The sequence below is a fragment of the Oncorhynchus keta genome, chromosome 30 (assembly GCF_023373465.1).
Source record: "Oncorhynchus keta strain PuntledgeMale-10-30-2019 chromosome 30, Oket_V2, whole genome shotgun sequence".
Lineage (NCBI taxonomy): Eukaryota > Metazoa > Chordata > Actinopteri > Salmoniformes > Salmonidae > Oncorhynchus > Oncorhynchus keta.
In genome coordinates, this window is record NC_068450.1 from 48,518,422 (window position 1) to 48,539,911 (window position 21,490).

The 21,490-nt window shown below is 44.4% G+C and overlaps 1 protein-coding gene across 1 annotated transcript in view; it reads left to right on the forward strand.

Annotated features, from left to right (window-relative positions):
* LOC118363656 (NALCN channel auxiliary factor 1-like) overlaps nucleotides 1-21,490 on the forward strand; it is an 88,367-nt gene that overhangs the window by 61,048 nt on the left and 5,829 nt on the right. Inside the window, exon 2 of the mRNA XM_035744737.2 lies at nucleotides 20,933-21,104. Coding sequence (XP_035600630.1) covers nucleotides 20,933-21,104 — 172 coding nt within the window. The remainder of the gene's footprint in view (nucleotides 1-20,932; nucleotides 21,105-21,490) is intronic.

Sequence of the window (21,490 nt, forward strand, 5' to 3'; positions counted from 1 at the left end):
CACTTCGTCAATATGGGATATTGTATGTAGATGTGTAAGAAAAACATATATTTAATCCATATTGAATTCAGGTTGTAACACAACAAAATGGTAAATAAGTCAAGGGGTATGAATCATTTCTGAAGGCACTGTAAGCCTATTCATCACGTAATTTATACCTCATTCAGAGGACTTGAACTACTTTGGACCAGGGCCCAGTGCATTATTTGCAGATGTATGATCTTCATTTGAACCAGTTTGTTACAGCAGGAAACGAATACTGCAGCAATAGGATATGTGAATTATTATGTGGATGATAATTAATGGACATGTGTTGTAGGGGTTGATCTATTTTTCATAGGGCAATGTCAAGTCTGACATTTTAAAGTGGAAATTACAAACTTTAGAAGCCTTTTTAAACCTCGAATGCACTACACATTTGCATTTCCTGCCGTGCAGGAAATTTCTGAGCAACAAAAGAGTGATCAAATTAAGATCTTGCATCTATAGAGAATAGTTTGTCATTTGTGATGCACTATATCTTTCCCCCAGTGAAAGCTCCAGTGGGCTTCCAGGATGTGTAGACTGAGGAGATGGGGGAGGGGAGCATGAACAGGGCAGGCAGGATGTGCCAATACATCCTTGGGCTAAGCTTCCTGCTTTTACCCCCAAGCCATAAGACTCCTGAAAAGGTCATCAAATGGCTACCCGGACTATTTGCATTGTGTCCCCCCCCCCAACCCCTCTTTTTACGCTGCTGCTACTCTGTTTATCATATATTCATAGTCACTTTAACTATACATTCATGTACATGCTACCCCAATCAGCCTGACTAACCGGTGTCTGTATGTAGCCTCGCTACTTTTATAGCCTCGCTACTGTATATAGCCTGTCTTCTTACTGTTGTTTTATTTCTTTACCTACCTATTGTTCACCTAATACCTTTTTTGCACTAATGGTTACAGCCTGTAAGTAAGCATTTCACTGTAAGGTCTACTACACCTGTTGTATTCAGCGCACTTGACAAATAAACTTTGATTTGATTTGACAAGGACATAATGAAAGTCATCCTGACAATAAACGACAATGTGATTAATATTATTATTATTTTTTTTTTGTGGCGGATGGCATTACCTCGAAGGAGCCGATAGATTTAATGCTAGCAGCGTGTGGCAGGGAATTTTGGCTGGCTCCCCAAATCAGCGGCATATGCTTTGCTTTGCCACACCATCCCACAGCCGCAGCCGCAGACTGAAGAGAAGCGCATCTGAATCAGTTGTGCCTCATTTGGCGGATAAATGGACTTGCCACGATGAAGTACATGCCTCAGCTTGATGGAGAGATAATTACAAACATACGTGCTATGCTGCCCAATCCAAAATCAGCCCCTAGCTCCTAGGCAGTGGTGTAATTTGGAGAGAATTGTATTGGTATAGGCAATATGGAAGTAGTTCCACCTTGCTATCTGATAGGTTAGGTATATTTTCAAATAAAATAAAATGTTATTTGTAACATGCACCGAATACATATTGCTCATGTCTATCCAGTCCTCACATATCTATATACATGGTTAGGGGATATAGGGATATGGGGTTAATTTGGGATTGCATGTTACTGTGATGTTAGGATTGGGAATGGCGATGATGTACTGTATAGCAGACCACAGCTTTTGAGTCGTTCTTTATTTATATATATATAACAGATTTGGGCCTAATTTATACAAAAACTAGCTCAATCCTTTACTTTCTGAACTGTGAGCACCAACTCAGCCAACTTACCCAGAGCTAAACTTCATTCTACAGTTAGCATAGCATTAGCCAGTGCCTTGCAACAGTCAATTTGCATTAGTATTATCTAGCTCATCAAACTAATACGATAACTTTGTGTCATTGGGTAATCTAATCGTTTTATTGGATTCTGCATCACTGCCTCTATTCTCTAGCTTGTATTACCCAGTTTTTGTTGGATTTCACTTCAACATGTTCTTATACGTAGGCTTATTGTACATAGCTTATCCTTGCACAGCCACCTAACAAATCATAATTACCAATGTTATAAAGCCAGACTCTGTTGTGTAGTAATTGTCCTCTATTCAAACACTTTTAGTCAAAAGATGAGGACCAACATGTTACGTTGACATTTTGTATAGCATATTCCACAATAGTATTCATGGCATTCACACAATAGAAGGTGTCAGTGTGCAACTCTCAATTCCCTCCCCCTGATGTGGTGTGCGCCCTTCCTCTCTTTTCTCTCAGAGAAGAACAGAACAGAAAAGGAGGAAAAGGAAAAGGAGAGGAGAGGAGGAAGAGCAGCATTGCATGCGAAATGATCTCGGGGATACACGTTAGGTCCAGGTGCAAAGGAGAGGAAGGCATGCACATGAGATGGAGACGAATGAGAGAAAGAGGTAGAGAGAGAGACATCCGTTCTTCTTTATAATCTAAATGCAAATGTGTGGAGTACAGAAAAATATTATCTCAAACACTTGTCTACTATTGTGTATAGTGTTTGTGTCCTGTGTGTGTGTGTTCGTCATTGATCAAACTGGTTTTCAACACAATGGATTGCCTGTGAGAGAGTTTGAGTTTAAACACACCTTTACAACCACATGTTGTGTTGTGTGTAAATACACTGAGTATAAAAACATTAAGAACACTTTCCATGACATAGCCCGACCAGGTGAATCCAGGTGAAAGCTATGATCTCTTATTGATATCACTTGTTAAATCCACTTCAATCAGCGTAGATCAAGGGGAGGAGACAGGTTAAAACTTCTTATGGCTGGGGGCAGTATTGAGTAGCTTGGATGAATAAGGTACCCAAAGTAAACGGCCTGCTCCTCAGTCTCAGTTGCTAATATATGCATATTATTATTATTATTGGATGGAAAACACTCTGAAGTTTCTAAAACTGTTTGAATGATGTCTGTGAGTATAACAAAACTCATATGGCAGGCAAAAACCTGAGGAGAAATCAAAACCGGACGTAAGAAATCTGAGGTTGGTATGTATTCAACACACTTCCCATTGAAATCCCCTTGAGATATTAATGAAGTTGCACTTCCTAGAGCTTCCACTAGATGTCAACCATCTATAGAAATTTGAATGAGGCTTCTACTGTGTTGTGGGACTGAATGACAGCAGAATGAATCAGGTGTCTGGTAGTCAGCCATTTCCTGGTTATGCGCATTTCACATTATAGCGACCTGCATTCCATGGCTCCTCAAGACACAAAGGAATACTCCGGTTGGAACTTTATTGACACAAACATCCTAATGATTGATTCTGTACTTAGATTGAAATGTTTCTTCAACCTGTAATATAACTTTTTGAAGTTTTTGTCCGACGTAACGCTGACCAGAACGAGCGTTTGGATATGTATACCAAACGCACTAACAAAAGTAGCATTAATAATGGACATTATCGAACAAATCAAGCATTTATTGTGGACCTGGATTCATGGGAGTGCATTCAAATGAAGATCATCAAAGGTAAGGGAATATTTAGCATGTAATTTATGGTTTATGTTGACTACAACATGGCGGCTATTTTGAATTGATTGTTCTGAGCTCCGTCTCAGATTATTGCATGGTTTGCTTTTTCCGTAAAGTGTTTTTGAAATCTGACACAGCGGTTGCATTAACTTCTTGATGCTACCCATCCAGTTAGCGGGATCATTTTCGTCAGCAACCGCTGAATAGCATAGCGCCACAGTCAAATAATATTACAAAAAAATATTCATATTTTGAAATATTGCAAAACACGCCTTTTGTTCATCCACCTGTCGTCTCAGATTTTGAAATTATGCTTTACAGCAAAAGCAATCCAAGCGTTTGTGTAAATTTATTGATAGCATAACATAACACTAGGCACTAGGCTACTCACGCCATTATGCAATCACACACACACACACAGGTGCACCGCCAGAGTTATTTGTCCACATAATGAATGGGAACCCTATAAATATAATTCTATGGGAAAATCCCCTCAGATCATGGCAATTTGACTGCACCCTCATGGGTACACTTATGGCTGTCGGTCCACCGATCAACCACCCATGTATTTCTATGCTGGGAACATGACCGAGGTGTTGTCTTTGGCATTGCAAGACCATGGGAATATAAGGTTATATCTGCGCAAAGCATAGTTCTGAGATATTGAGCGTCAAAGTTTTCACATCCAAGATCTCAGAACAGTTTTTTTGTAAATTCTTTCATAAACCACTAAAGTTCTCACGTTAAAGATACCAAAATTGCATTTCTAAATCTTTATTTTTTTAGGGGGGTGCAATCGCAGATAGAACATAAGGTTAGAACAAACTTATCACATTTGATTGATTACTAGCAATTGAAAACTCAAGTCATGTGCATACGCCAGACCACCCGCTTCATCCCTGAAATGTCAATCTGGGTTCAGCCGTAAGGGTCTATATTTTTTATTATTATTTAAATTTCAATGGAAAGGTACAGACATTTAATGGTGAAATAAAGAGAAAACCCTCCATTCTTTCTAATGACATCATCAAATATATTAATTAATATTCATCACACATTTGTTAAAGCGATAGTTCCTGAAAATGACAAATATATTATATCCTATGGATAAGTAGCAACATTCCTAAAGCTTAGCACTGGATGAGTAAACTGATATATTTTTGTGGTTTCTGCCACACAAAGAAACAGACACCTCACAAGTCCTCAACTGGAAGCTTCATTAAATAGTACCCGCAAAACACCAGTCTCAACGTCAACAGTGAAGAGGAAACTCCGGGATGCTGGCCTTCTAGGCAGAGTTCCTCTGTCCATTGTCTGTGTTCTTGCCCATCTTAATATTTCATTTTTATTGGCCAATCTGAGATATTACTTTTTCTTTGCAACTCTGCCTAGAAGGCCAGCATCCCGGAGTCGCCTCTTCACTGTTTTTCACTATGTATTTTTAGTCCCATCCTTCAGCTACCCTCAACCCCTCATCATTTAGCTATTTGATATAAAAAATTAGTACCACTTTAGGTATCACATTTTTTTAAAGTATTTGATAAAATATTGAATTTGCCCATAACAACGCATTGAATAACACATTCATAAATCTAGCATATTTAATAAAGCTCAGGAAATATGCACTGAACAAAAATATAAATGCAACATGTAAAGTGTTGGTCACATGTTTCATGAGCTGAATTAAAACATCCCAGAAATTGTCCATATGTACAAAAAGCAACATTTTTTTGTTTACATCCCTGTTAGTGAGCATTTCTCCGTTGCCAAGATAATCCATCCACCTGACAGGTGTGGCATATAAAGAATCTGATTAAACAGCATTGTCATTACACAGGCCACTCTGAAATGTGCAGTTCTGTCACACAACCCAATGCCACAGATGTCTCAAGTTTTGAGGGAACATGCAATTGTCATGCTGACTGCAGGAATGTCCACCAGAGCTGTTGCCAGATAATTGAATGTTAATTTCTCTGCTTATAAGCTGCCTTTAATGTAGTTTTAGAGAATTTGGCATTACGTCCAACTGGCCTCATAACCGCACATGATGTGTAACCACACCAGCCCAGGACCTCCATATCCAGCTTCTTCACCTGCAGGATCATCTGAGACCAGCCACTCAGACAGGTGATGAAACTTTGGGTTTCCGCAACCAAGGTATTTCTGCGCAAGAAACCATCAGCAACCGTCTCGTCGTCCTCACCGGGGTCTTGACCTGACTGCAATCTGGCGTCGTAACCGACTTCAGTGGGCAAATGGTCACCTTCAATGGCCACTGGCACGCTGGAAAAGTGTGTTCTTCACGGATGAATCACGTTATCAACTGCGCCGGGCGAGCGGTTTGCTGATACCACAACGTTGTGAACAGAGTGCCCATGGAGGCAGTGGGGTGATATGGGCTGGCATAAGCTTTGCACAATGAACACAATTGCATTTTATCGATGGGCAGTTTGAATGCACAGTGATACCATGACAAGATCCCGAGGCCCATTGTCATGTGGCAGCATGTAGTGTTGTGCCAGTAACCGAAAGGTTGCTGGATCGAATCCCCGAGCTGACAAGATGAAAATCTGCTGTTCTGCCCCTGAACAAGACAGTTAACCCACTGTTCCAGGGTAGTATTTGTTCTTAACTGACTTGCCTAGTTAAATTAAGGTTACACATGCCATTCCTCCACCGCCCTCACCTCATGTTTCAGAATGATAAGGATGTCGCAAGGATGTCGCAAGGATCTGTACACAGTTCCTAGAAACTGAAAATGTCCCATTTTATTCAATGGCCTGCACACTCACCATATACAGTGCCTTGCGAAAGTATTCGGCCCCCTTGAACTTTGCGACCTTTTGCCACATTTCAGGCTTCAAACATAAAGATATAAAACTGTATTTTTTTGTGAAGAATCAACAACAAGTGGGACACAATCATGAAGTGGAACGACATTTAATAGGATATTTCAAACTTTTTTAACAAATCAAAAACTGAAAAATTGGGTGTGCAAAATTATTCCGCCCCCTTAAGTTAATACTTTGTAGCGCCACCTTTTGCTGCGATTACAGCTGTAAGTCGCTTGGGGTATGTCTCTATCAGTTTTGCACATAGAGAGACTGAAATTTTTTCCCATTCCTCCTTGCAAAACAGCTCGAGGCACTGTATATCACCCATTGAGCATGTCTGGGATGCCCTGGATCTACATGTACAACAGTGTGTTCCAGTTCCCACCAATATCCAGCAACTTCACACAGCCATTGAAGAGGAGTGTGACAACAGGGCACAATCAACAACCTGATCAACTCTATGCGAAGGAGATGTGTTGCACTGCATGAGGAAAATGGTGTTCACTCCAGATAATGACTTGTTTTCTGATCCACGCCCCTACCTTTTTTAAGACCAACAGATGCATATCTGTATTCCCAGTTATCCACACCCATAGATTAGGTCCTAATGAATTAATTTCAACTGACTGATTTCCTTATATGAACTGTAACGCAGTAAAATCTTTGAAATTGTTGCATTTATTCATCTGATGGCATTGAGGAATTTACCACATCAGCCACCGGCTTCATTAATAAGTGCATCGACAACAACATCCCCACAGTGACCGTACATACATATCGCAACCAGAAGACATGGATTACAGGAAATATCCGCACTGATCTAAAGGTTAGAGCTGCCGCTTTCAAGAATCAGGACATTAATCCTGACGCTTATAAGAAATCCCGCTACGACCTCTGACAAGCCATCAAACAGGCAAAGTGGCAATAAAGGACTAAGATCGAATTCTACTACCCTGGCTCTGGCGCTTGTCGGATGTGGCAGGGCTTGCAAAACTATCACAGATTGCAAAGGAAAACCTAGCCATGATCTGCCCAGACGATCTAGATGCCTTCTAAGCTTGCTTCGATGCAAGCAACACTAAACCATGCATGAGAACACCAGGTGTTCTGGATGAGTAAGATCTTTAAACAGGTCAACATTCACAAGGCCGCAGGTCCAAATACTTATTTTCCACCATAATTTGCAAATAAATTCATAAAAAATCCTACAATGTGATTTTCAGGATTTTTTTTCTCATTTTGTCTGTCATAGTTGAAGTGTACCTATGATGAAAATTACAGGCCTCTCTAATCTTTTTAAGTGGGAGAACTTGCACAATTGGTGGCTGACTAAATACTTTTTTGCCACACTGTATATAGCCAAGTTATAGTTAATCATTGTGGTGTATTTGTTATTACTTTTATTCTTATGTGTTATTACTTGTCTTTTATTTATCTATTTTCCTTCCGTCTGCATTGTTGTTGTCTACACCTGTTGTTACAAAGCATGTGATTAATACAATTGTGACCTGGTAGGGCTACTCGTGATTTCGCTTCAGGTTGAAGGTTCCATCTGCTCCTTGGGTCAGGTACTTGCAACCAGTAAAACTGCCCTGGTCTTGGCACTTGATCTCCAGGAGGCAATGGGTGGGGGTTGTTTTATATTTGGTAGATCAGAACAAATCCAAAGGGCAGCTCACCATACTCAGAAGGCACATACTGTTGCTCTGAGTTTGAGGCCAACAAGGTTTACATCTGGCTGTTGCTTCCAATTGCAGCAAGGTTTTGCAGGATGTTTCTTGCAAACTCTTTACTGGATAATGGTGTAGGGGCTGGACAATAGAGGTTTGTCAAAATCCACTCACAAGTCCTCCGGGGACCTTGTTGGCAGGTGCATAGTCTTTCTTTGGTGGCTTTACATTCAATATTTGAACTGTATTTACAGGTTTTTACTGCAGACCTGACGTATATGCGTGGGAATGTGCCATGTTTGAGGCAAGGATGTTTTGCTCCCTTTTGGTGGAACAGATGTGTAGCCCATTTTAATGTAAAGCTATGGTGTACAGTAAACTGACGACATGGTTGCACTTTTCCTGGCCCTCTTTGCAGTTCCATTTAGTCTCCATGATGAATGGACTTTCAGGGGAGACATTTTCCTGGAAATAAGTAAAAACAGAATTGAGTTAGACAAGTCAACCTAATATTTATTTTAATACACCACAAGTGACACAGAAATAAGAACATAATAATGATATGGATTGTCCATACAATACTATAAGCAATAACAAAGCAGAATCCAAAAGAAGAATAATGCAAAAAAGGCTACTTAGCTAAAATGTTTGATTATTGCATAGATTTTAGGGTTTTCAGTAGTGCTAGGTTTAAAAACTGGTATGGCCAAAATTATTCAATTTGGGTCTATTAAATCTAATTGAAGATCCAAAATCCATTTACATTTCAGCAGGGCGTTTAGCATGCAGATTTGAAATAATGTTGCAAACTTAAACAGGCTGAATATAAAGTTGATGTCATTTCTGCTACATTTTTGAGTGACTATTGATTATTTTAGTATTAAATTTTTCTGGATTCAAATTAAAATGGGAATTGGGTAGGTTTTACATACATGCAGTACCTTCTATATGTGGATTCCGTGGTTCATGGCATCCCAGCGCACGACCAGAATGCATACCACCACTCTTGCAAGTAGAAATGGCCATACTCAATTGACACCCCCACTTACATTTACATTACATTTACATTTAAGTCATTTAGCAGACGCTCTTATCCAGAGCGACTTACAAATTGGTGCATACACCTTATGACATCCAGTGGAACAGCCACTTGCATCTAAATCTTTTTTTTTGGGGGGGGGGGGGTGAGAAGGATTACTTACCCTTACTTACCCTATCCTAGGTATTCCTTGAAGAGGTGGGGTTTCAGGTGTCTCCGGAAGGTGGTGATTGACTCCGCTGTCCTGGCGTCGTGAGGGAGTTTGTTCCACCATTGGGGGCCAGAGCAGCGAACAGTTTTGACTGGGCTGAGCGGGAACTGTACTTCCTCAGTGGTAGGGAGGCGAGCAGGCCAGAGGTGGATGAACGCAGTGCCCTTGTTTGGGTGTAGGGCCTGATCAGAGCCTGGAGGTACTGAGGTGCCGTTCCCCTCACAGCTCCGTAGGCAAGCACCATGGTCTTGTAGCGGATGCGAGCTTCAACTGGAAGCCAGTGGAGAGAGCGGAGGAGCGGGGTGACGTGAGAGAACTTGGGAAGGTTGAACACCAGACGGGCTGCGGCGTTCTGGATGAGTTGTAGGGGTTTAATGGCACAGGCAGGGAGCCCAGCCAACAGCGAGTTGCAGTAATCAAGACGGGAGATGACAAGTGCCTGGATTAGGACCTGCGCCGCTTCCTGTGTGAGGCAGGGTCGTACTCTGCGGATGTTGTAGAGCATGAACCTACAGGAACGGGACACCGCCTTGATGTTAGTTGAGAGCGTCAGGGTGTTGTCCAGGATCACGCCAAGGTTCTTAGCGCTCTGGGAGGAGGACACAATGGAGTTGTCAACCGTGATGGCGAGATCATGGAACGGGCAGTCCTTCCCGGGAGGAAGAGGAGCTCCGTCTTGCTGAGGTTCAGCTTGAGGTGGTGATCCGTCATCCACACTGATATGTCTGCCAGACATGCAGAGATGCGATTCGCCACCTGGTCATCAGAAGGGGGAAAGGAGAAGATTAATTGTGTGTCGTCTGCATAGCAATGATAGGAGAGACCATGTGAGGTTATGACAGAGCCAAGTGACTTGGTGTATAGCGAGAATAAGAGAGGGCCTAGAACAGAGCCCTGGGGGACACCAGTGGTGAGAGCGCGTGGTGAGGAGACAGATTCTCGCCACGCCACCTGGTAGGAGCGACCTGTCAGGTAGGACGCAATCCAAGCGTGGGCCGCGCCGGAGATGCCCAACTCGGAGAGGGTGGAGAGGAGGATCTGATGGTTCACAGTATCGAAGGCAGCCGATAGGTCTAGAAGGATGAGAGCAGAGGAGAGAGAGTTAGCTTTAGCAGTGCGGAGCGCCTCCGTGATACAGAGAAGAGCAGTCTCAGTTGAGTGACTAGTCTTGAAACCTGACTGATTTGGATCAAGAAGGTCATTCTGAGAGAGATAGCGGTAGAGCTGGCCAAGGACGGCACGTTCAAGAGTTTTGGAGAGAAAAGAGAGAAGGGATACTGGTCTGTAGTTGTTGACATCGGAGGGATCGAGTGTAGGTTTTTTCAGAAGGGGTGCAACTCTCGCTCTCTTGAAGACGGGAGGGACGTAGCCAGCGGTCAGGGATGAGTTGATGAGCGAGGTGAGGTAAGGGAGAAGGTCTCCGGAAATGGTCTGGAGAAGAGAGGAGGGGATAGGGTCAAGCGGGCAGGTTGTTGGGCGGCCGGCCGTCACAAGACGCGAGATTTCATCTGGAGAGAGAGGGGAGAAAGAGGTCAGAGCATAGGGTAGGGCAGTGTGAGCAGAACCAGCGGTGTCGTTTGACTTAGCAAACGAGGATCGGATGTCGTCGACCTTCTTTTCAAAATGGTTGACGAAGTCATCTGCAGAGAGGGAGGAGGGGGGAGGATTCAGGAGGGAGGAGAAGGTGGCAAAGAGCTTCCTAGGGTTAGAGGCAGATGCTTGGAATTTAGAATGGTAGAAAGTGGCTTTAGCAGCAGAGACAGAGGAGGAAAATGTAGAGAGGAGGGAGTGAAAGGATGCCAGGTCCGCAGGGAGGCGAGTTTTCCTCCATTTCCGCTCGGCTGCCCGGAGCCCTGTTCTGTGAGCTCGCAAGGAGTCGTCGAGCCACGGAGCGGGAGGAGGACCGAGCCGGCCTGGAGGATAGGGGACATAGGGAGTCAAAGGATGCAGTGAGGGAGGAGAGGAGGGTTGAGGAGGCAGAATCAGGAGATAGGTTGGAGAAAGTTTGAGCAGAGGAAGAGATGATAGGATGGAAGAGGAGAGAGTAGCGGGGAGAGAGAGAGCGAAGGTTGGGACGGCGCGATACCATCCGAGTAGGGGCAGTGTGGGAAGTGTTGGATGAGAGCGAGAGGGAAAAGGATACAAGGTAGTGGTCGGAGACTTGGAGGGGAGTTGCAATGAGGTTAGTGGAAGAACAGCATCTAGTAAAGATGAGGTCAAGCGTATTGCCTGCCTTGTGAGTAGGGGGAAGGTGAGAGGGTGAGGTCAAAAGAGGAGAGGAGTGGAAAGAAGGAGGCAGAGAGGAATGAGTCAAAGGTAGACGTGGGGAGGTTAAAGTCGCCCAGAACTGTGAGAGGTGAGCCGTCCTCAGGAAAGGAGCTTATCAAGGCATCAAGCTCATTGATGAACTCTCCGAGGAACCTGGAGGGCGATAAATGATAAGGATGTTAAGCTTGAAAGGGCTGGTAACTGTGACAGCATGGAATTCAAAGGAGGCGATAGACAGATGGGTAAGGGGAGAAAGAGAGAAAGACCACTTGGGAGAGATGAGGATCCCGGTGCCACCACCCCGCTGACCAGAAGCTCTCGGGGTGTGCGAGAACACGTGGGCGGACGAGGAGAGAGCAGTAGGAGTAGCAGTGTTATCTGTGGTGATCCATGTTTCCGTCAGTGCCAAGAAGTCAAGGGACTGGAGGGAGGCATAGGCTGAGATGAACTCTGCCTTGTTGGCCGCAGATCGGCAGTTCCAGAGGCTACCGGAGACCTGGAACTCCACGTGGGTCGTACGCGCTGGGACCACCAGATTAGGGTGGTCGCGGCCACGCGGTGTGGAGCGTTTGTATGGTCTGTGCAGAGAGGAGAGAACAGGGATAGACAGACACATAGTTGACAGGCTACAGAAAAGGCTACGCTAATGCAAGGAGATTGGAATGACAAGTGGACTACACGTCTCGAATGTTCAGAAAGTTAAGCTTACGTAGCAAGAATCTTATTGACTAAAATGATTAAAATGATACAGTACTGCTAAAGTAGGCTTACCTAACTTACCTAACTGACCAGCAAACGATCTGAATTATGTACGAGTCTCATTCTTTCGCATTGAGCGAAATGACCTCACACCTGCCTGCCTTAAGATGACAAGCACAGCCACAACAACAACAGTGAACATTAACTACTTAACTACAAAGGTTGTATGTTGTACCTGTACCAGGTTGTACCTGAAAGTATTCAGTAATATTGTTAATGAAGTTATGTTAAAATATCAACTTTACACCTTTTTCAATCTACAACGTTACATAAGCTATAGCCAGCTAGCTAGCTACTGAGCTAGCAACAAACTGGCTGCAAAAACACTTAATGTAAACTCACCCCATTCTGTACAAATGTGCGCAACCGCAACATTCAAACGAGGCTACAAAGAAAACTAATAGGATTGTAAGCGACTGTGTTGATGGCAAAATCGGGGGTGTGAACTAGGTTTCTATTCAAGTCTTGATCGACATGGTAATGGCTCTATAGTATTGAAGAAAAGTTTAAAAAACCTACATCTTGATGTGTCATGTCGTAATGTACAGCACGCATAAAGCAACTATTTATGTCTTACAATCTATCTCCATCAGGTGTAGCACTTCTATCATCCGTTAAAAACAAGAAATGGACAGTGACGGCGGTAAGGGGGGGAATACCTAGTCATTTTTTTCATCATCATTGCATGCGATCATCATTCTCAAAGCCGCTGTTTACTTGTAAGATCACTTTAGCACCGCCCTAAAAACCCAATTCAAATTCGACAGAAACCTTCAAATAGGTATGTAATGACACATTATATAAACTCTTTATAGTGTTTTATTGACATTTTAGAGGTGATAAGTTGGACAGATCGAGTGAAAAAAAGCAATTTTCCCACACAACTGTCAGGACTCGGTTACGAACCCGGGTCTCCGGAGTGAGAAACAGTCACTTAACCAACTGAGCCACAAATAGTCGGCAGAACCCAGAAGATGAGGCAGACACAGCAGTACTTGAGACAGTGTATTTAATGAAGTAAAAGTGAAGTTCTTCAGGAAAACATGTAACTCCACAACCTCAAAAGGAATCCCACAAGAACAAAGGCAATCCTCCAAGACAAAAAAGGCAAATCCACAAGGTGGAAGGCAAAGCACAAAAAGCCTCAAAAGACACTCAAAAAACAAACAAACAAGAACAAAAAACAGAATTCCACAAGAGAGTCCACCGTGATCAACAAGAGTTCTCAGAGTACTAGGGCTGGGTGCTAACATACAAACACAGAGCAAAGAACAGAGGAAAACAAAGGGTTTAAATACAATCAGGGGAAACGAGGCACAGGTGCAAATAATAATGGGGATCAAGGGTAAACAAAAGGTCAAAAGGCACAATGGGGGCATCTAGTGACCAAAAACCGGAACAACCCTGGCCAAATCCTGACAGAATCCCCCCCCCTAGGAACGGCTCCTGACGTTCCTACCAGCTCTCTCAGGGTGGAGGGCCCTGAACTGACGAATGAGGTCAGGGTCCAGTATGTCCCAGGAGCGCTCCTCGGGACCGAAGCCTTCCCAGTCCACCAGATACTGCCAGGACCGCTGCACCCGGCGGGAATCCAGTATCCGATGGACGGTATAAGCCGGCTGGCCTCCAATGACACGAGGCGGAGGGGGAGGTCTGTCTGCCGGGACAAGGGGAGGTTTTAATAAGGAAATGTGAAATGTGGGATTAATCTTAAGGGATCTGGGTAAGTGTAGGCGATAAGAAACTGGGTTAACTCTCCTGGCAACCTTAAAGGACCAATGTATTTTTGGGACAGCTTGCGAGACTCCACCCGTAGTGGTAAGTCTCTTGTGGAGAGCCAGACTCTCTGGCCGGGGCGCAGGGTAGGCCCGGGACGGCGACGTCTGTTGGCTTGTTGTTGGTACCTCTGTGAGGAACGCATAAGATTAAGACGGGTCTTCCTCCACATAAGCCGACAGCGTCTGACGAACTTCAAGGCTGAATGCATTCTGACTTCTGCCTCCTGGTCCGGGAACAATGGAGGGGCATAGCCAAACTGACACTCGTGCGGGGACATACCAGTGGAGGAGGAGCGCAAGGTGTTGTGCGCGTATTCGGCCCAAACAATGAAGGACGGGTTGTTACGAGTCATACATCGGAGGGTGGTTTCCAGCTCTTGATTCATCCTCTCAGTTTGGCCGTTGGACTCCGGATGGTACCCTGAAGATAGACTGGCAGAAGCCCCCATGAGTTGGCAGAAGGCCTTCCAAAACCTAGAGGCGAACTGGGGACCTCTGTCAGAAACCATATCTTGAGGAATGCCAAAGACTCGGAACACATGATTAATTACCAACTCAGCCGTTTCCTTGGCAGAAGGTAACTTAGTCAGAGGGACGAACCTGGCCGCCTTTGAAAACCTGTCGATAATGACTAGGATAGTAGTATTGCCATGGGATGGAGGAAGGCCAGTAATGAAGTCCAACGAGATATGGGACCAGGGTCTGTGGGGAACAGGTAAAGGGTGAAGGAGTCCTTGCGGGCGGAGGTGAGAAGATTTGCCTTGGCAGCACACGGGGCAGGCATTGACGAAAGTGGCAACGTCTTCTCTTATTGTAGGCCACCAGAACTTACGCTGGATGAACTCCAAGGTGCGACCTACGCCCGGGTGACAGGTGAGGCGAGAGGAGTGCCCCCACAGAAGGACCTGAGTCCTCACTGCCTTGGGGACAAACAACCGATTGGCAGGACCTCCTTTCGGGTCCGGTTCAATAGCTTGAGCTCGTCTCACGGTATCCTCAACTTGCCACGAGATCTGAGCCACGATCTTAGCAGCAGGAAGGACAGGCATGTCCGTGTCATCTCGAATGGCAGGAGCGTAGACTCGGGACAGGGCATCCGGTTTGAGATTCTTCGACCCGGGCCGATAGGTGAGGATAAACTGGAATCGATTGAAGAAAAGAGACCATCTAGCTTGTCTAGAGTTCAACCGCTTCGCCTGCTGGATATACTCCAGATTTTTGTGGTCCGTAAGCACTTGAAACGGGTGAGAAGCCCCCTCGAGCCAGTGTCTCCATTCCTTCAATGCCATCTTAACCGCTAGGAGTTCACGATCCCCCACATCGTAGTTCCTCTCAGCCGGGGTAAGCCGGTGTGAGAAGAAAGCGCACGGATGAAGCTTCTTGTCTTCACCCCTCTGAGACAGGACAGCTCCAACACCAACCTCTGAGGCGTCTACCTCCACCACAAACGGTTCATCCGTAGTCGGTAGTATCAGGATGGGAGCAGAGAGGACGCGCTGCTTGAGTCCTTGGAAGGCCGTCTCAGCTTCTCTTCCCCACAAAAACCTTGCATTGCCAACCTTGGTTAAAGCTGAGAGAGGGGCTGCCACCAAGCTGAAGTTCTTGATGAACTTGCGGTAAAAGTTAGTGAAGCCCAGGAAACGCTGAACTTCCTTAACGGATTTGGGGGTGGGCCAATCCGCTACCGCCCCTACCTTCCTGGGGTCCATTTGGACTCGACCGGGTTCCACTACAAATCCCAGGAATTGTACTCGGGATGAATGGAATTCACATTTTTCCGGCTTAACGTACAGATGGCTGTCTAGGAGGCGTTTGAGTACTTGTCTGACATGCTTAGTGTGTTCTTGAAGAGAGCTCGAAAAGATGAGGATGTCATCCAAGTAAACGAACACAAATATGTTAAGCATATCCCTAAGCACATCGTTTATGAGCGCTTGGAACACCGCTGGGGCGTTGGTCAGGCCGAAGGGCATCACGAAGTATTCATAGTGACCAGTAGGCGTGTTGGAAGCGGTCTTCCACTCGTCACCAGGTCTGATCCGCACAAGATGGTATGCGTTCCGCAGGTCAAGCTTAGTGAAAACAACTGCTTCCTGGAGCAGCTCGAAGGCTGTGGCCATAAGGGGTAGCGGGTAACGGTTACGGACGGTTATGGCATTGAGTCCCCGGTAGTCGATGCAAGGACGTAATCCACCGTCTTTCTTGGCCACAAAGAAAAACCCTGCTCCCGCCGGGGAGGTGGATGGACGCATGAGGCCTGCTTCCAGAGCGTCCTTGATGTAGGTATCCATAGCAGCTCGTTCGGGTGGAGATAGTTCCCGGAAACAGTTTGATGGGGCAATCATAAGGTCTATGGGGTGGTAGCATGGTGGCCCTCTGTTTGCTAAATACCAGTTTGAGGTCATGGTAACACTCGGGAACTCGGGTCAGGTCGATCGATTCTAAAGACTCGGGAGTAGAACTCGGGGAATTCGGGAAAATACAAGTAGCTTGGCACGTAGGACCCCACTGCTTGATAGTGCCCACAGACCAGTCGATGTGAGGGTTATGGCTGTGAAGCCAGGGGTATCCAAGGACGAGAGGGAACTCGGAACAGGAGATCAAATGAAAGTTCATCAATTCCTGGTGTTGTGAAACTGAAAGTCGCAAGGAGGTAGTGACATGAGTGACAAGTCCAGATCCCAAAGGGCCTCCATCCAATGTAGTAACCCTCATGGGGTCACTTAGAGGTTCAGAGGGAACGCCATTCTCCTTCGCCCAGACACCATCCATGAAGTTACCTGCGGCTCCAGAGTCTGCCAAGGCTTGAAGGTGAAGCTTGTGGTTGTCCCAGGAAAGGGTGACTGGAATGAGCAGACGGGAGTTGGACGGATGGGAGGAGGTTATGTTTCCCGTTACAGTTCCCCCCGGTCTGTACGGGACAGAGCGTTTCCCTGGAGCCCGGGACACGTGGAACGGAAATGGCCCGGTTTGCCGCAATATAGACAGCGTCGCTCCCTCATCCTGCGGTCTCTCTCAGCCTGGGAGATGCGTCCAATCTGCATCGGTTCCGGTGGAGCCAGCGAGGATAAAGGTGGGGACTCGGAGCTGGGACTGATAGGGGCTAGAGGTCTACGGTTGAGTTCTCTCTCTCTCAGACGCTGGTCAATGCGTGAGGCCAACTTGATCAGGGACTCGAGATTGTCCGGTGGTTCCCGAGTGGCCAGTTCATCTTGGATAGTGTCGGAAAGGCCTTTCAGAAAGCACACCGTGAGCTTTGTTGTTCCAGCCACTCGCTGCTGCCACCGTGCGGAACTGGATGGCATAGTCCGTCACGCTGCGCCGACCTTGGTGGAGAGTCAGGAGCTGTTTGGCTGAGTCAGGACCACTGCTTGGGCCATGTAACACTCACATTTACATTTAAGGGTTAGGGTTAGGGTTAAAAAGACCCGACGGGGCTCATTGCCTGCTTGAATTATGCAGAAACAGGCAGGATTTAGGTCATGTAATTGATATTGTTGGAAAGGGGAGAAATTGTGCTTTACAATGGTATTGACATTACAGTTGATCTGGAAGTATTAGATTTTTGGGGCTCTAAAATAAGGGCAATTGTACGGACCAAGGCGATGTACGAGTTTACGTTATATACATAATCTTACCTTGTGCATCGTGAATGTAACTCCCGATTAATTTACTGTAACCTTTTAGTTGGACTGCCTTGGGCAGTATGACATCTTCATCTGCCCATTTATCGATATAAGTCGATGTTATAGCCGGCAACAGTTGTAACTATGTGCACGTAACATTAAAACTTCAAACTTGTACAATGAGAAGTCCACACAATTGTGGTTTTGACTTCCGGGGTTCTCTCCTAGGGTTTCCCACCTCAGAGCCTTGCTTTCGTTTCAAAATAACGGCTGCGGGACTTAAAGCGTATGGCTTTAAGCTATATTACCATCATAATATAATAATACATGGAATTTAGCAGACACTTTTCTCCAAAGCGACTTACAGTCAAGTGTGCATACATTTTGTTGGTCCCAGGAATCAAACCCACTATCCTGGCGTTGCAAGCGGCATGCTCCTGTGTAAGCCCATTAGGTATAATGGGCTTACACAGGACCACCATCAAATGGCCACAATAATTGAATGACACACAATATCTGGTTCAGGACTCCAGCCCTGTAGGTTCCTGTGATTCACCAATATTAGCTTTACACTTTTTCAAACACAAAATAAGAAATAAATGGACTACCTTAAATGAAGAATGGTACCACAAAGGTACTGCCCATGATGTCCCAGATGCCATAATGGCACAGGAACTCTATGAACACTACAGACTGTTTTGTGGGAGGCCTGGCCGAAGCTGTTCATGATGCTGAAATGGACAGAGTCCGTCTGAGGTAGTCTAATGTAACCTGATAGATGCTGTCCGTGGTGCTGAAACAGTGATGTCCTTGAGAAAACTGGTGTATATTTATTCCCAGTTAAAACAGACATAGCTTTATCTAACCGTGTTCCTGAGGGTGTGTGTGAATAGATGAGTGAGTGTGTGTGTGCGCTTGTGCATGTGCTTCTCATTCAAATGCAGCTTGTGCTCAAAACCCCCTATGTTTGGTAATGTAAAGGAGTGCTGTACCGTTTACATCACAGATGGAGAATGAGTGGTGATTATGTTTTCGTCTCTGGTAAACTATTCTTTATCTCTTTTATGAGTTAGAGTTGTGTTCAGGTTACTCCAGTGCCAAATTCAGCATGGCACAATGTTATGGAATGTTCAGTTAGAAATACATTATGAGAACAGACATGCCTCTCATACAGTATATGTAGGTTAAGGAATAATGTCTGCTTTATTTGTGGCATTTCTATTTTGAAACATTTAGTGTTTTGCACACTTCTGAACATGACAAATATCATTGCACCAGTTGTTAATCACTTGCATTTTTCACTCTTTGTTGTTTACCCTCCGAATGGAGCATGGCCATGCTGAAGCCATTGGAAAAAGTGGCACTTAAATTCTGACCTTGGCTCTCAGCCAATAATGCGGGCAGTTCGGGTCGATATCATCATTATCGCTGTTTAGCATGCTCAAAGACTAATTTACACTATAACTCCTAGGAAACTTTGCCAGCTCTGATCCCTTGACCTTTACTATTGTGTGGGCTTAGATAGACCAATCGACTGAAACAAATTAAACAGTCTGATTACCAGCAATGACGAGAGTGAGGAGGTGAGGGCCCTGGAGGAGTGGTGCCGGGAAAATAACCTCACTCTCAACGTCAACAAAACGAAGGCGCTGATCTTGGACTTTGCATGCTGCTTTACTCATTTCATATACTTTATTCTACTGTATTTTAGTCAATGCCACTCCAACATTCCTTTATACATTTCTTAATTCCATTATTTTATTTATTTTTAATATTTCTAATTTTCACATTTATTTAACTTAGGCAAGTCAGTTTAGAACAATTCTTATTTACAATGACGGCCTACCCCGGGCCAAACCCGGATGACACTGGGACAGTCATGCGCTGCCCTATGGGACTCCCAATCAGGGCTGGATGTGATACTTTAAGATGTTTGTGTATTGTTGTGAATTGTTAGATACTACTGCACTTTTGGAACTAGGAACACAAGCATTTTGCTACACCCGCAATAACATCTGCTAAATATGTGTATGTGATTTCATTTTTTTTTATAGTCAATCCCTGATAGGTACATTATGCATTTTTGTGTGAAGGTGGTGTCGTCTACTGGGAGAAAGCGAGATTGCACTTGGGGATGGGGGCCATTGATTTGTTTAAGGGCAGAGTCGGTTGTACAGTACATTGGCATTAGCAGCACTATGCAAGGTCTTGTGTGGCTCAGTTGTTTGTGAATGGTAATTGTAATGACAGGGTTGTGGGTTCAATTTCCTCTGGGACTACCAATATGAAAATGTATTCATGTACTATTGTAAGTGTCATACTTTATGGGGCTTGGCTGGGTATCAGAGAACCTCATCCTGAGGATCAATTAGGAAGAGACATTCTCCTCTGCTGGTTGTATATAGGTAATAGCAGCAAGAGTAGGAGTGCTGAAGAACTGAAAGCTTTATGAACACAGGCCCAGGTGATTCCAAATACAATGTACTGAACAGTAATTAGTAGAATCATTGAATTCAAAATAATTTTCTTCCTTTCCTTAGGTTCTGCATAATTGGACATTTGAAAGTGATATGGCAACAATTCTGGTAACTTTCCAAAAAATTTCCCAGTTTTCTATAAGGAGGATTGCCATAAGCTACTTCCTGCTTTTTCCCTCCTAATACCAATCATCTCCAACCAGTATTATGGGAAAACTGGGAAAATTTGGGAAGGTTACGGGAATTTTGTAACCTTCTGCTATTCTTTTCATATTGTTTTCATTCAGTGTTTTCATTCAGAGCTCAACAATGGCACACTGCCACAACTCCTTGTTCTCCTCGAGATACTTTAAATAAAAGCACTCCTAATTACAACAAATATGATTTAGTCACATGTCATGGGTGGATTACATTGACAATTGATGATTGGCATCTGGTTGTCTTTTATACAGTCATGTATCTCTAACCCATATCAATTTATAAGGCTGAATCACATCGAATGGGATATTGCAAGATCTGTGAGAAATCTCTGTTTCTGAAAAATTCCTATAGTATTTTCTGGAAATATGTGTACTGAAAAATCTCTAGTTTTGAAGATAGGATGGATGTACATTCAGAGCCAAACAGAAGACAACTGAGATCTTTGTTTTTGAACAGACATAGCTTAGTCTTGATGTCAAAGTAATAGTTTGCTTATTTATGATGTGTTAAAAGTGAACTTCCCCTTTAAGTTGTTTGAATTTACATATGGGTTTCATTTGGTTTAACTAACATGCTCTATCTTCTACCTCTCAGGCTGCCTACAAACCGTGGCTGTGTGCACAGTATTTCCCCACCACACAGAGGCATTGTAGAAGGACAGTACCTTGTCTCCAGTACTGCCTTGAGGTTCAGCAGAGGTGTCCCTTCATACTACCGGACAACGACGATCTCATCCACGGAGGAAGCCCCAGCTTCATATGTACAGGTGGGTGTGGTGGTATGGACTCATCAATCAGTTAGTCAATCAATCAAGTGTGATTTGTAGCCACAGCTTATACGGGTGGGCGTATATCCACTCTAGGGCTATGCTGTTTACCTGAGATGCACCATGGATCTAGGATAGATGGACTTGGGTCAATTAATTTTGAAATGTACTAATTGTAGGAATTTATTTGCACTCCTATGTCCACTGACAGGAATTTAGATGGAATTGTATGTTGCAAGATATATTTAATTGTGCTCTTGTGCCCCTGATGATCCCTTGTAAAATTACTTTTCAGTGGTATCGATAAAGTTGTATTGTTTTGAACTCTGGTACTCAAGCCAATAATGTACTTGTCACTAGCGACATCTAGTGGACATATAAGGCAG